Source organism: Myodes glareolus, chromosome 10, assembly GCF_982192425.1.
Source record: "Myodes glareolus chromosome 10, mMyoGla1.1, whole genome shotgun sequence".
Taxonomy (NCBI): Eukaryota; Metazoa; Chordata; class Mammalia; order Rodentia; family Cricetidae; genus Myodes; species Myodes glareolus.
In genome coordinates, this window is record NC_142035.1 from 8575153 (window position 1) to 8590607 (window position 15455).

General features: G+C 46.5%; 1 protein-coding gene across 10 annotated transcripts in view; it reads left to right on the top strand.

The window, feature by feature from the left end:
- Nucleotides 1-15455, top strand: part of Bcas1 (brain enriched myelin associated protein 1) — an 83230-nt gene that overhangs the window by 28656 nt on the left and 39119 nt on the right. For 6 of the 10 annotated variants that reach the window (XM_085696962.2, XM_085696963.2, XM_048441184.3 and 3 more), the window contains 3 exons: nucleotides 11436-11591; nucleotides 12216-12260; nucleotides 15052-15186. In XM_085696962.2, the coding sequence (XP_085553088.2) occupies nucleotides 11436-11591; nucleotides 12216-12260; nucleotides 15052-15186 (336 nt within the window). The remainder of the gene's footprint in view (nucleotides 1-11435; nucleotides 11592-12215; nucleotides 12261-15051; nucleotides 15187-15455) is intronic. The other 4 variants (XM_085696968.2, XM_085696966.2, XM_048441183.3 and 1 more) reach the window with 2 other exon arrangements.

Below are 15455 nucleotides of genomic sequence, written 5' to 3' on the forward strand. Positions count from 1 at the left end.
TCAAGTACTGGGATTACAAGTATGAGTTAGCAAGCCCTGTTTGTCTGTTTCCCAAAATGAGCCATGGAGTGAATCCCCCAAGCAAAATACAAACCAAAATCCACAACCCAACATTTCCCCGATTCTTCCAGTAGGTGGCGCTATGAGGCTGGACCATCCCAAGTCACACTGGACATCTAGATCCCTCTCTTGCTGGTCACGGGGTGCCCAGAGATGGTTTCTCTCTCTCTCCTCAGTTCCCAAACTCAGCGATCCAGACCTTGGGTGACAATTCCTTGCTCTGAAACAACGCTGGCGTTTCAAAGAAACCTGTCTTCAGCGCGTCCGACAGTGGCAGTAGAAATGCCCTTTCCTGATGGACTGTTCCTAGGTTGCTTCATTTGCATTCTTTCCCTGCCTGGCCCTGTGCTTAAAGCATGAGAACTCATTTTTATCAATCAGTGAAAATTGAAGTAGGAATTGTGAGAAAAATAAAAGCAACATTTTCCTACACTGATAATACATCTTTGATTTTCCTCAGTAACTGTGAGCTTCGTAGTAAGAAAAAAAAATATATTGTGTTTGGAAAAATCACAATTCCCTAATGAAGTCACCCAAAATGCTTTGGGTATCTTCCTCCCAGTAGCTGATTTACTTCCTTTTTAGGCAAATTAGCATCTTTTTCTTCCTGGATTCTAATGGCTCCACGGAGGTGCCTCTGCTCCAGAAAGAGAGTGGGAGGCACGGGTTGCCTGGCAGATGAAACCCTCGCTGCTGTCCCAGCATCCCAGGGGAGAGGAGAGCCGGTCCCTCGCTTTCCTTTGATCCCAGGCAGCACCCGGCTCAGCTCCAATTTCTAGGGGAGTCAAGGCATGAACATGAGCCGAGGTCCCTTTCGTGCCTCCTCCTCTTCCTTCGGTTGGAGCTCCTGTGCTTTTGCCCCGTTCTTGGTGTAAAGATTCCAAATGAAGTCACCGCTAGCCCAGCTTTCAGCAACTATGGTCCTGTTCCCAAGACCCTGCTGCAGAGGAAGCCGCAGTTTTCCTTAGAGGGAGAAGGCAGGAAATCACATCCCTGCCTGTCCCTAAAACTTAAAACCAACATGGTAATGCACTCTCCTGACTCAAAACAAGAATTTACAATCGATACATGTGTCTACCATGTCACTGGCTGAACATCATTTGTATGTTAGTGTATCTTTCTATCGTTTCTTTGGGCAGAAATAAAATCTGATTTCCCATTTCTCCCTTTAGATATGGTAATCTAGAATTACCCACTGTCTGCTCCACGCTGTTTGCTCAGGTCGTGTTTTCCTGGTCTGCACATAGAGACTTCCTCATTCCTCGTGCCTAAGAAGCAGTCTACATAAAGATAGACAGGCCATCAAGTCTTCAGCCATGTCCTATTCATGGTCTTTCCTGTCTCCCCAACTGTTTTTGTCAACCTTCCTACAGCAGACACCCTTTTCCTTCTGTCATTTAGCCCGTGTGATGTCAGGTTTAGAATAAACTCTTACAAATGAAATTGTTAGGCAATTTTCTTTAATATTTGGAAAGTACTTACAAAAAATTACCAAATATTTACTAAAAATTGCCCAAACTTGCCCTCTTAATTTCTGCTTCGACCAGCAATGCCTGGGTGCCTGTTAGCACACCTGCTCCATGAAGGTTTTGTACAGACGTTCGGATTCTTTGCTTTGCACTCTTTCTCTTCGTGACTTCCAGGTTTCATTTCATAGACACAAAAACCTTTAAGTCTAGAATCGCACATTTCCCTCATGTTTTCTTCCAGTAGTGCCTTTGCCCATTTAGATTATTCTGAGCTGGGGTGGGGCTGTGACAACAAACTAAATGTCACATACACACACACACACACACACACACACACACACACACACACGGAGCTGACTGTTGTTGTTTGTCCCTACGCTTTTCCTCAGGATGTCCTCCTTCATCTTCCTGGGCCTGCAGTACCATTCCCGTCTTAGACTAGAGCCCCACACATCTTTAGGATCAACGAGATCACATAACTTTTGGGAACGTGGGAAAATATCCATCAGTGAAGAAGAATAGGGAGGAGGGAACTTAAGATCAAATCCATTGCTGGGTGGATATTTGGGTAAACCAGGAGTGGGGAGATGAGCCGGTGAAGGCAGGGTGGTGCCTGCAAGCCTTTCGCTAAGGAATTGCAGAGGTCAGGGTTCAATCTCAACTCTGCTCTTTGACCGTAGGCAAGTATTTATTCTTTTCATACATCAGTTTCTTCATCTGCAAAATTGGAATTGTAAGCAGACTCTCCTTCATCAATCCTCATGAGAACCAGTGTGGCATAGAGCCAGACAAGTATGACATAGTGTGTTTGGTGGCTCCTAGAACGATAGAGGGCATTGTTCCTCCTTGTCACACATTCCTCAGTAAAATCTATGGCTACAGAATAGCCACCATATGGCTGTAGTCTAACTTGACATGCTAACACCACATGCTAATTTATTTGATTTTTCTGGGCTCATCGGGATGCTGGAGGGGCTCTTTGTCACACCTCCAGCACTATCCCATGGGGCTTCTTTCTCTTCTGACTCTTGAAGCAGTCTCACAGGCAGTGAAAGGATTAGTCGGAGAAATCCTCTAACCTAGTACTACCCCACAGTGGCACCTTACAAGGTGGCAGTGTTTGGTCACAGTCGGGTGCTGGCACCGATGTGGACACAGAGCTCAGGGTAGATTACTATGTAGCTCAGGCTGCCTTCAAACCACAAACCTCCTGGCTCAGCCTCCATCAGGTTGGGATTGCTGGCCTGTGCCTCAGGCCCCCTCCATTCCTCACTCCTAGCAGCCATGGATCAATGTGTCCCCCATTCCTGATTTCCCATTTCAAGGCTGTTATATAAGCAGGGACATATGCTATGACTATTTTGGATAGACATTTTCCCCCAATGGGCTTTGCTATGCATTGATCCAGACCGTTGCCTGTGCCCGTAGGTCTTATTGCTGAGGAATACTCCATGCTGTGGAGTTACCAGTTTGTTGAATTATTTTTAAAATGTGTTTAATCATTTGATATTTCCCCCATTTGGAGTGGTTATTAATAGAGATATGAGAGACATTGATCTATGGGGTTTTGTGAATATGAGATTTGTTTCTCTAGAAGCAATGCTCAGGAGTGTAGCTAACGCCACCCTCGACCTTAGTCAGAGAAGTTCATTTCTGCAGCATCCAGCAGTCAACGTGGAGACCCACAACTGAGCCGAACGCTGAGAGTGACTGTTGCAAGATTAACCCTAACTCAACTCTTATATCACTCCCGCCCCAAGTCACAGAGGACGCCGGAGAAGAGGGACAGAGAGAGAAAGCTGGAGAGCTGGAGGATGGCGGGAGAGTTGTGGCGTGCTGTGCTCTGGACTCTCACCAGCACAAGCTCGCTGAAGCTCTGATCACTTGCAGCAGACCTTCCGAATGTCAAGCCAACGTGATCAGTGACTACCCAGCAGGCAGCTGGACTACGCGGATTACAAAATAAAATGAGAGGGCATGAAGATGGAAGGGAGCCTGTATTGGGGGTCTGGGGTGAGTGGGGCCCTGGGTTGGTTATATTCAAAATACTCTGTATGGATGTATGAAGCTGTCAAAGAATAAATAAAAGGTATTGTTTTAAAGCTGCACTTACTTATGTGTATGCAAGTGCTCACACACATGTGTGTGGAGGTCAGAGGACAACTCGTGGGAGTCCTTTCTCTCCTACCGTGTGGATCCCAGGGATGGAACTTACGTCATCGGGCTTAGCGGCAAGTTCTTTCACCTGCTGAAGCATCTCTGTTTGTTTGACTCATATTTTTATTTCATGCATGTGAGGGTTTTGCCTCAGAGGCCAGATACGGACATCAAATCCCCTGGAACTGGAGTTAAAGATGTGGGTGCTGGGAACCAAATCCAGGTCCTCTGGAAAAACAGCCATAGCTCTTAACTGTGTTGAGTTTCTTATATATTCAAGGTACTTCACAGGACAAAGTTATGGTCCTGTTTGTGGTGGTTTGAATAAGAATGCTCCCCGTAGATGCATGTATTTGAAATCTTGGTTACCAGGGAGTGGAACTGTTTGAAAGGATTATAAGGATTAGGAGGCGTGGCCTTGTAAAAGTAGGTGTGGCTTCGTTGGAGAAAGTATGTCATTAGGTGTGGCTGTTGTGGAATATTACTTTAGCTATGTAAAGTTGTGTTACATTTTCTTCACCTTGCCTGATTAAGGCACCTGATCACTCTAATAAAAAACTGAACATCCAATAGCTAGGCAGGAGAGGGACAGGTAGGTTGGCAAGCAGAGAGAAAAAGTAGGAGGAGGAATCCGGGCTCCAGAAGAGAAAGGGGAGAGAACGAGGGAGCAAAAGAGGGCACTGCCTGGGGTCTGCCAGACAGACAGACACAGAGGAAGCAGTGAAACCAGGACATACAGAAAGGTAAAAAGCCCTGAGACCAAACAGAGATAAAGAGTAACGGGTTACTTTAAATTATAAGAGCCAGTGGGACAAGCATAAGCTAAGACAGAGCATTCCTAACTAACAATAAGTCTCTGTGGCACGATTTGGGAGCTGGTTGGTGGCCCAAAAGAAAAAACCTGCTACAGGTAGGCTTTGAGGTTTCAAACGCCCATGTCAGGCCCAGGCATTCTCTCCCTTTCTACTGCCTGTGGATCTGGATGCAGAACTCTGAGCTCATTCTCCAGTACTGTGTATGCCTGCATGCTGCCATGCTCCCCACCGTGATGATAATGGACTAACCCCTGAAGCTGTAAGTGAGTCCCAGTTAAATGTGTCCTTTTATAAGAGTTGATGTGGTCATGTGTCTCTTCACAGCAAAAGAATGATGGCTAAGAAAGCGTTGTTACAGTAACAAAAGTTAGAGTCTCTTGGGAGATCAGCCTCTGGGCACGCCTGATAGAAAAAACCTTCATTGTGTTAACTGACGTGGGGAGACCTGCCCAGTGTGGGCGACACCATTCCCTAGGCAGGTGAGCCAGGCGAGCTCCAGCATGTATGTATTCGTTGCTCCCTTCTTCTGACTTCATATTTAATGGGATCAGCTTCTGCAGACTTCTGGTGCCTTGACTGCCCTGCTGTGATGGACTTTGGCCAGGAGCTAAGGGGGTCCTGTCCCCTTCAGTTGCTTCAAGTCAGAACATTTTATCACAGGTACAGGAAAAGCAATGAAGGTGAACTCTTTTAAATTTGGAGAAGCCTAATGTATAGGCTGTGATTTTGGAAACTCGTCAGCACACTCCTTAATAAAAATGAATGACACCAGTCTGACTTGGATCAAATCATTCATTTGTTCATTCATCCATTCTTTTGGAGCATCTGCTACGGGCACAAGTCCAGGTGTAAGTGGTGGACATTGGTGAAGAAGAACACAGCTTCCCATTGTAGGGGGAAAAGAGGCACAAAGGAATGAATGGCTGATATTTTTAATCCAACGAGGGATTTCTCCAGCTCCTTGCTCTAGCTTGATGCCCAGGCTGGAAAATTCCCTGCCCTATGTATTGCAGGATCTGCTTGGCAGTATTCCCGGAGTCTGCCTACCAGATGTCAGTGGGACCCTCCGTTGTGAAAATCAAAGCTGTCTCAGCAATCACTACTGCAGGTCGCTGGTGGGAGGAGGAAGCCTATGTTAGAGTGAATGCCCCAGAACACAGGCTGGACTGCGCGAGTTGTAGCAATTGAAAGTGGGGTGGTCAGGAAGGAGTTCAATGAAAATGTAACAGTTGGCGAAGACTTGAAGGAAGGAAGACGGAATATTATTCCCTGGCAAGAGCTCATGCAACAACCTGGGGCAGGAATCTAACCAACGCGTTCCAAGAACTCCAGAAAGACTGCTGAGGCCATAATGGAGACTCTTAAAGGGAAAATATTCAAACGCAGAAGTGGCAGAAGAGAACTGAGAATAGGATGCATGATGGGTATTTGGGACTCTTCATCACAATTAGGCATAAAGACTGGACAGACGAAATGGGCTATTGATAATCCTTGGACACCGTGTGGCCTCAAACATCAAGTGTAAAATGCTTTGGACTATTTCTGCGAGACTGAGATGAAGGGTTTGGGAAAGTCCTGATAACGGAGACACACTATATACATCATTACAAAGGCGTGTCTAAGAAATAAAAGTGATGTGGTTTAGGCAAATTCTAAGGGCGGGGCCTAAGGATTTAAGCTGTAGGAGGTATTGGAAAATTTCGGAATTTAGTATATGTGTACAGGCACGCTTTCTGAAGCTATTGGCTTCTCAGACCCCGCGTTTCATTTACATGGTGCTGAATTTTACTGCTCAGTTGAGCTGAGCTGATGGTGATGAAGGTCTGTAGTGTCAAAGGTGGTGGAGTCCTGACATCTGTAAACTCTGGGCCAGCAACCTCACCACCCGTGTTGTAAAAGGAGACGACGCTTTATTTTCCCGGCTGCCCAGACCCAAATAATCATAGAGAAACTATATTAATTATAACACTTTTGGTCTCTTAGGTCAGGCTTCCTATTAACTAACTCATTCATTTTAAATTAATCCATTTGTGTTGTTTTATATTTTACCAAGAGGCTCGTGGTTTGTTACCTCTTGCTTCGTGGGCAGTTACCTACCATCTGCCTGCCTTGGCCTTCTCTCTTCCTTTCTCTCTGCCTAGTATTACCGCCTAGCTCTAGTCTGCCCTGCCATAGGCCAAAATAGCTTCTTTGTTAGCCAGTGGTGACAAAACATGTCCACAGCATGCAGAGGGGAGTCCCACATCACCGTGTCATTGTCTGAACAACTACAGATTGTAACCCGGTGGCAGGCTATTATCAGTGAGATCAAATGACAGTGCACTTGTATGTATACGGTGGTTTGTGTTCTGTAAACCCACAATATTGGACGGTGTGCGTTTGTCTCAGTTTTGTTTCCTGTGGCCCTGAAAAAGCACCCGGACAAGGACAAGAACAATTAAAGGGAGCCAGGGCGGTGGTGGCGCACTTCTTTAATCCCAGCACTCGAGAGGCAGAGGCAGGTAGATCTCTGTGAGTTCAAGGCCAGCCTGGTCTACAAGAGCTAGTTCCAGGACAGGTTCCAAAGCTACAGAGAAACCCTGTCTCGCAAAAAAAACCCAAAAAAAGACAAACAAACAAAACCCAAAAACAAACAAACAAACAAAAAAAACCCAAAAAAAACAGCTAAAGGGAGTGAGGGTTTGTTTTGGTCACTCGTGTGGGATTCCCCTCTGTATGCTGTGAATACCACTGGTTAATAAAGAAACTGTCTATGACCTGTGCAGGGAAGAATAGAGTAGGCAGGGAAAATTAAACTGAATGCTGGGAAAAAGAAGGCACAGTCAGAGAGAAGCCATGTCGCCCTGCCAGAGATAGACACCAGAACTTTACCCAGTAAGCCCGTAGCCTTGTGGCAATACACAGACTAATGGAGATGGATTAAATTGATATGTCAGAGCTAGCCACTAAGAAATTAGAGCTAATGGGCCAAGCAGTGATTTAATTAATACAGTTTCTGTATGGTTATTTTGAGTCTGAGCTGCCAGGTGGCCAGGGAACAAACAAGCAGCCTCCTACAACAGGTCACGTAGCCCGGTTGCAGCTGGTCACTGTGGAGGTGGCATCAGCACTGTGGAGGTGGCACCAGCACTGTGGAGGTGATGTCAGCGGGAATTCAGCCAGGTTATAGCCTGTCACTATAGAGGTGACGTCAGCACTGTACAGGTGATATCATCAGGAACTGGTCTAATTATAGCCGCAGTTAAGGGAAGAAAGCAGTGAAGTGAATTAACATGAGTTAAACATGCATACACACTTAGGCCCAGTTTGCACTCTCCCCCTTATACAATCAAGGATTCCATGCCCGGGGAATGGTGCTACCCACAATGGGCAGGCCTTCCACTAATAAGGTAATCTGCACAGACATGACCCCAGGCCAAGCTAATCTAGACAGTCTCTCATCTGACACTCTCTTTCCCATGTGATTCTAGGTATGTCCAGTTGACTTTCAAAACTAACCTTGAGGGGTTAGAGAAATAGTTCAGTTCTTAAGAGCACGTGTTTTTCCAGAAGATGAGGGTTCAATTCCCAGAACCCACATGGCAGCCCACAGCTGTTTGTAACTCGAGCCCCAGGGGACCTGACACACTCTTCTGACCTCCCTTAAATCAGGCATATAGTACACATGAATACATTCAGAAGAAACACTCATACATATAAATAGATCTTTGTAAAAACTGGCCATTTTATTATTTTCATAATGAATAATGATGTATTATGACTAATAATCTTGTCTGGGTTATAATCGCTCACAAAAATCAAAAAGCATTCCATTCCTCTAACGGAAATGCTTTTCTGGTTTGAGACATTCAGACCAAGATTAGTTTGTCCTGGGTTTCTAGAAACTACCAAGGGAAGAAGGCCAAAATCTGACCTAAGAGCAAGGTTGTTGTATTTCACCCTCCTCTGTTGGGGGAAGTGATCAAAATAGTTAGAAATGCAGAGTCTCTGTGGGCTCCTGGAAGCTCATGCCCTGAGTGGTGTGAGGAAGGGAAAAGGGCTCCCTGCCACCCTCCCATCCTTCCCCTGGGGAGTTGGCAGCAGTGGAAGAACAGATGGGGAATTCAAGAATGACCCCAACCCTTGAGATAAGGGAAAAGACTGTATGCACGTGCGTGCGCACATGCGTGTGTGTATGTGTGTGTGTGTGTGTGTGTGTGTGTGTGTGGTGATGAAGGGCCAGGAAAGCATGGAGCCAGACTTATCCTCTTCTGCCGCCGCACCTGAAGCTCCTGGCTGACAGTCCCTGGTCACATCCTCTTCCCCTACCTGTCCTGGGTGTGTTACAGGTGTTGCATGCTCTACCAACCTACTTGGCAGAGACACAGAGCTGCCTGCATGGTCAGAACTGCAGGGAACCTACTGTCACCCCTGCTGTCTGGACTGTCACCCCTGCTGTCTGGACTGTCACCCTCGCTGTCTGGACTGTCACCCCTCCTGTCTGGACTGTCACCCCTGCTGTCCGGACTGTCACCCCTGCTGTCTGGACTGTCACCCCTGCTGTCTGGCAGGAATATCCATTTATAAAATTTGCTTAACTCTTGACCTATAAATTTCACCCTGGTAATTTGCCAAAGGAAGTAGAGCAACATGTAAGGACTTAATAAATTAAAGTGTGGGCCGAGGAGCTAGCTCAGGGGTAAAAGTGCTTTTCACAGGCGCCTAATGACCCTAACTCAACTGATCCGTGTAAAAGCTGAATTTTGTAGTGTGCATCTGTAATCGCACATTCTATGTGAAATAAGAGAGGTGGACAAGAGAGCTGCACAGAAGTTCTAGGCCAGCTAGCCTGGGGTATGCAGCCACAGCAACAGCGAGAGAGACCCTGCCTCAAAGACAAGGTGGAGTATGAAGAGTTGTCCTCTGACCTCCACATGCACACCTAGGCACATGCACACACTCACCACCATCCCCACACCCCCACACACACACTCTGAATAAAGCTACAAGATGCTTATAATGGACAAAATGTAAAACCACAAACACAGTATGCATGCATGTAGGTGCCCACAGAAAATGGGTGTTGGATCCCCTGGAACTAAAGTCAAAGGCTGTTGTGAGACACCTGATGTGTGTGCTGGGAACTGAACCAAGGTCCTTTGCCAGATCAATGAGCATTTTTGATGTTGATCCTTCTCTCCAGCCCCTATTTGAAACTTTTAATCCCTCTATTCATCTGCTAAGCATTTAAGCAGTACAGAGTTATAAGATGTCTTTTGTGGCCTCACTGACTGGGGTGGTTTGAAAGAAAATGCCCCCCAAAAGACGTGGCACTATTAGGAGGTGTGGCCTTATTATAGTAGGTGTGGTCTTGTTGGAGGAAATGTGTCACTGTGGAGGTGGGCTTTGTAGCCTCATATGCTCAAGGTACCACCCAGTGTCTCAGACTTCCTGACACCTCTCTGCCACCCTATATGCCTGCATGCCAGCATGTCCTACTATCGTGATAACGGACTGAACCTCTGAACTGTAAGCCACCACAGTAAAATGTTTATAAGAGTTGCTATAGCCATGGGTCTCTTCACAGCAATAGAAACCATAATTAAGACACTGCCCATGATACATAAGAAACTGTTTTGGACAAAATAAACACAGCTTCTGTCTTTGTGGAGATGCTGGTCTGTGGGCGGGTAAGGACAAAGTCTGAGATGGATGAGGTTAGTGAAGGTGTTGGGACACTGCAGGGAGAAAGGAGAGAGGTGTGGCAGGAGAGCTTTAGCTGGAGTTTTGGGGATGGGCTCCTGGAGGAGGCACCGCGTAAGACAGAGGGTGGGGGCTGGAAAGAGGACTAGGACCTTCACAGCTCAGACTGCTCTTCGAGCGGCCCCCAGCTGGGTGCTCAGCAGTCAGCATCAGGCCGTTCACCTGTGGAACTCCAGCTCCAGGTGATCTGACGCCCTCTTCTGACCTCCACGGGCACCTGCACTCACATGCGTGCACGCACACACACACAGACATATACACATGCACACACACAGAGACACACACACCGCCACCCCTAATTTTTCAGACACTCTAAAAGAAGATGTGGAGGATCTTCATCAGAGGGGCAGATTTCAGAGCCATGGAGTTAGAAATACTTTGTAGTGTAGAGTGCTTGAGAAACTCCAAGAAATCAGACCAGAAAAAAACAGAGAGAGAGGAATCAGAGAGAGGTGAGAGACTGCGGAGAGAGCCACACCTCTCTCTCAGAAAGAATGACCCTGAGGAAGCCTTGTCAGAGTGTGGGCCTGACTCCAAAGCATGAGAGGGCACTGGAAGCTGGTAAGATGTGAGGCATAAATCTGTGGAGTGAGGGAGGCTGCCAGGACACGAGTAAACAGGGCAAGAGTCATGACCGACTTGGAGTGGAGCAGTGACAGTGCCTTGGCTCAGGATCATGGTAAAAAACAGGACAAGGAGAGGAATCAGTTCCCAAACCACATCCCGGTTACCAACAGACTCCCAGAGTAGTTATTGGGGAAAGACTTGCTATTGTTATTGCTATCGATATGATTTGGCTCTGGGAATTGCCAAATCAGGGACATCTCTAGCCTAACACACAGACCATCAGACACAGAGACCACAGAGATGGAGACCTTGGCTTCTCTGACCACCTCCTTTTGCAGACTTGAGAGAAAAGGGGTTTTGTTTGGGGTGTGATATGCACTGCTCAGTTTGTTACCTTCTGGCCCCAAACAATGTCCCTCCTACCAAGTGCGATGAATGTGTTAGCAGGAGGGGGAAGGGAGGCGAGGAGGGCTCTCATAAACTGTCGATTGTCCTGCATGGCCGTGGGCAGCAGAGCTATGGCAGGAATTAGGGGATGAGGAAGAGAGGGGTGTGGAATCAAAGGCCGACTCTGAGAGTCCGCATCCAAGGGGCTGCAACTGTGAAAACTCTGCTTTGTTCCCAGGACATAGTCCACGGTGAGGGGAGAGGACGCGAAGTTGACACTCCGAGTTACTCTGTCCCTGGGGATCCAGAGGCGCTGGGGACCAAGAAGGAGGACCCCCAGGAGGTAGAAACCATAGAGAATAGCAACTCCATTATGAGCTTCTTCAAGACCCTCGTAAGTAGACGTCTCTGGTTTGCTTCCTTAATGTCATTGGCCCCGTGTCTAATTCTAGGAATCAGGGATGCTTGAATGTTGTGGTATCAAGATTAGCATCAGGGTCATGTAAATGTTCCTTCTCCAGAGGCTGCGTTGGCCTGGCCTTCAGTGACAAAGCTTTAGGACAGGAAGCCATAGTAACAATGGGCAGGGGTCTTAACTGTGGGATGTGAGCTGCGGTGTTATAGAGTCCAGCAGTAGCTGGTCCCAACTGTGATTGAGTTGGATGCCAATATCAGTCTGACTTCACCAGGTAAAATGAAAAAAAAAAATCAACAGGATGTATGTTGTACTGTGTCTCAAGTAGTGATCAGAGAATCGAGGGGACACCTGATGGCCTTCGGGGAGGTGATTTTTGAATGAGATCGAACTCTTGGTGGATGTGTAAGATCTAATATATTTCAGAATAAAATGTTGATTCTGTAAACTGTTTATTACCTAGAGCTGCTCATGTCTCCATTGGGTCAAGGGTGTTTTTGTTTCTCAGTTTTCGGTGTGATAAAGTAGACTGCCCTGGAGACCTGTGAAATCAGTCAGCCTCTAGAGCTGATTCCTAACAGTTGCATTTCTCCCACTTTCCAGGTTTCGCCTAACAAAACCGAGACCAAAAGGGACCCAGAAGACTCGGTAGGTGTCCTGATGTGCACGTATGTCTGAGTTGATACAAAGAATTGGGTTTCAATTTGCATATGTGTCTTGGGTGATGTACATATCACAAATATTTCATGAGGCACATATATGAATCTACTTAGAAACTTAATGGCGTTGTATTTGGTTTAGGTTAAGATTGGTTCTGTTTGTTTGGATTCTGCAGTACTCAGCATTAGATCCAGGGCTTCTTGCCTGGTAGGCAAGCCTGCTACCTTAGCTACAGTCCTCTGCCCTGGTTAACGATATTTTATTAAACATTTCAGTGGAACACTTGAAAGGTAATAGACTAGCTCTGGCTAAAGAATGTCACAGTACCCAGGCGCTAAATATACAATGGATACAAATTAATAATAACTACACCATCAGCATCTATTTTTTTCATTGTTTGTAGAGAAGAAAATGAAGCAATTGTTTTGTTTCATTTTTTGTTGTTGTTGTTTTGTTTTGTTTTTTTAAAGACTTCCTCTGAAGTAGAAGGCAGAAGCTGCAGCTCTGGGGGTGTTAATCTGTTTTCTATTTTCATATCATTTGAAAAGCAGATATCTACTGCACAGCAATGTTGAACTAAAATAGCTGCCACAGGACACCTGCCCAGTGAAAGACTAGGTAGGGCGTGGACCCTGCTTGAGCCTGGAGGTTTACAGGCTAGAAGTGGAGGACGTTCCTCCCCAAGTAAACTTGGGGTAAAGTAGCCACCTTCTTCTGGATGTTTTTCCTTCCATGTGACCGGGCAGACGGTCTGTAATGGAACACATGGTTTAAATTTCATGGAACCCGTGAGACAGCTTAAACTGGAGAGAGACAAGTGCCCGCTGGAAGAGCTTTGGCGGGGGGTGGGAGACAGTAGATGGCTCACCCAGTCCCATTCATCTGCTGCTGAGCAGCGGTGGGGAAGCCCCCTTTATTTCAACCCAAAGAGCTTATGTTTGCGCTCCAGGTCACTGATGTAGGGGCCATGTGATCCTCACCTAGTCTCCACATCTGTAAAACTGGCCCAGGGTTGAGGGAAGGGGCTGCCATGCCTTGCAAACTGTGGAGCTCTGTTTGAATGTAGTCACCCCAATTTCTACAAACATTTAGTGGACTGATCGATTCCTCCATAAATTTCTCCTCCCATTGAAAAACGGATTTCTTAAAAACGACTCGTTTGCTACAAGGCAGCTAAGGTCAAATTTAATGAATGGTTGGGTCAAGATGTTCGTTTCTGTGCTTTTCAATTCGTGGGGCCCATGCTCAGCATACTGGGCTGTCAACAGTGGAGGATGTGGGTGTGTTGGGTGGCTTCCCAAATGACCCGATTTGCTCTCTCTATTTAGCTGGCCCATATATCAAAACCTATCCACAGTGCGGATGTGGTCCCCACTGAGCATACCTTGTTGATAAAATCTCATTGTTCCATCCAGTGGGCTGAGAAGTCCCTGCTGGGAACCAGTATTTTAGCTGAGGGATTATGTATACAGTGTTTGGGATGCCCAGGAGCTGATGTCTCTTCTTCTAGATTTATCTTTGGGGCATCTTTTTCTTCTGAAGTTCCCAAAGTGTTTTTGAAAAGTCTCCATCTCTGTCACACTTGACCCTGAATCCTTTTTTTTTTTTTGAAATGTATCGTGTTCTGTCTGTATAACTGCCCTGCCTGCTGGCCAGAAGAAAACACTAGATCTCATTACGGATGGTTGTAAGCCCCCATATGGTTGCTGGGAATTGAACTCAGGACCTCTGAAAGATCAACCAGTGCTCTTAACCCCTGAGCCATCTCTCCAGTCCCCAACCCTGAGCCTTTTTTATATATACCTTTATTTCCTTCTTTTATATATTTATTTTATGTTTATGGGTGCTTTGTCTACATGTATGTAAAAGGACCACATGTGTGCAGTGCCCATGGAGGTCAGACAAGGTCATTTGATCCTCTGGAACATGAGCTACAGAGGTCATCAGCTGCCATGTGGGTGCTGGGAACTGAACCCCGATCCTCTGGAAGAGCTGCCAGTGCTCTCAGCTGCTGAGCCACCTCTCCGGCCCCCTGGACGGTCGCTACATGCATCATGCTGCATGCACTACACGCCTCATAACAAACCTCACAGCATTTGTGACCTGAGTCAACAGTTGGTAGTGATTGGACCTGAGTTATTTTGGTTCCTGTCTCCTTCCATTTTGGCTCAGTGAGTTGGATCACACCAGACACTTGCTTTGCCTGGGAAATCTGCCCATGTAGAAGTCACTGGAACCGCTGTGAGTGATAGCTATTTCCATGAAACATGGGGTGGTAACATTTAGCCATGAGAACAAAATCAAGACACAGAACATCGTTTGTCAGCAGGTGGTTTATCATTTTCCTTTCCCAGGTGACAGCGGCATCTGCATATTTAATGCTGATAGTCAAGACTGTGGCGTTATCTTTTTGGATTTGGTTGTGTATCATCTGATGTTTTAGGTCACATAGTCACAGCTTCAATGGCCTGTCACTGTCTAAAGAAAAGAGGGACGAGGGGAGTTGTTTGGGGGTGAATTGGGGTGGGGTTCTGGGATGTGTTGATTTGGGTCATTTGCATAGGTGACCCTGTTAAAAACCAGTGTGTGAACATCCTGTTTAGTGGTTCCTTCTTGAGAACTTTAAGAAGGTAAGTATTCCCAGGGTGCTTTCTGGTTGGGAAATGTATGTGACACACCCGTAGTTAATTGTCAGAGTGTCTGAGTGTACTCTGAAACAGAGAAGAGCAAGTGGGTTTGTGTAAGAGGAAACGTGTAAGCTGTACCTGCTGTTGTCCAGAAGACAACCAAGGCAGACAGTGTCTGCGATGGACACGCTGACCAGAAGATGTTGGAGACGCAGGCGAAGAGCAAGAAGAAACGCCTGGACAGCCCCAGGCTAGCACTGGCCTTTAGAAAGTTCTTTAGGCACAAGGTCTGTATCTCCTCAGACTAGGAGGATAAAGGACCCTGCTCTTCACCTCTGATGCTTAGGATCCAGTACTTACCAGCCCCAAGTCGGGAATCCCGAGCCCTGGGTGACTGTAGTCACTGATGGGGATTTGAAGGCACTGAGGCCTGAACTTCAGGCATTTAAGTCCTGATAGCTATATAATCTCAGATTGGTTCCTTCCAAGTGTAGAGCAGGGTTCTAAAATCCTCGCCCACTTTTTCCCAAATGTCAGTCGTTGGCATACACCTTCA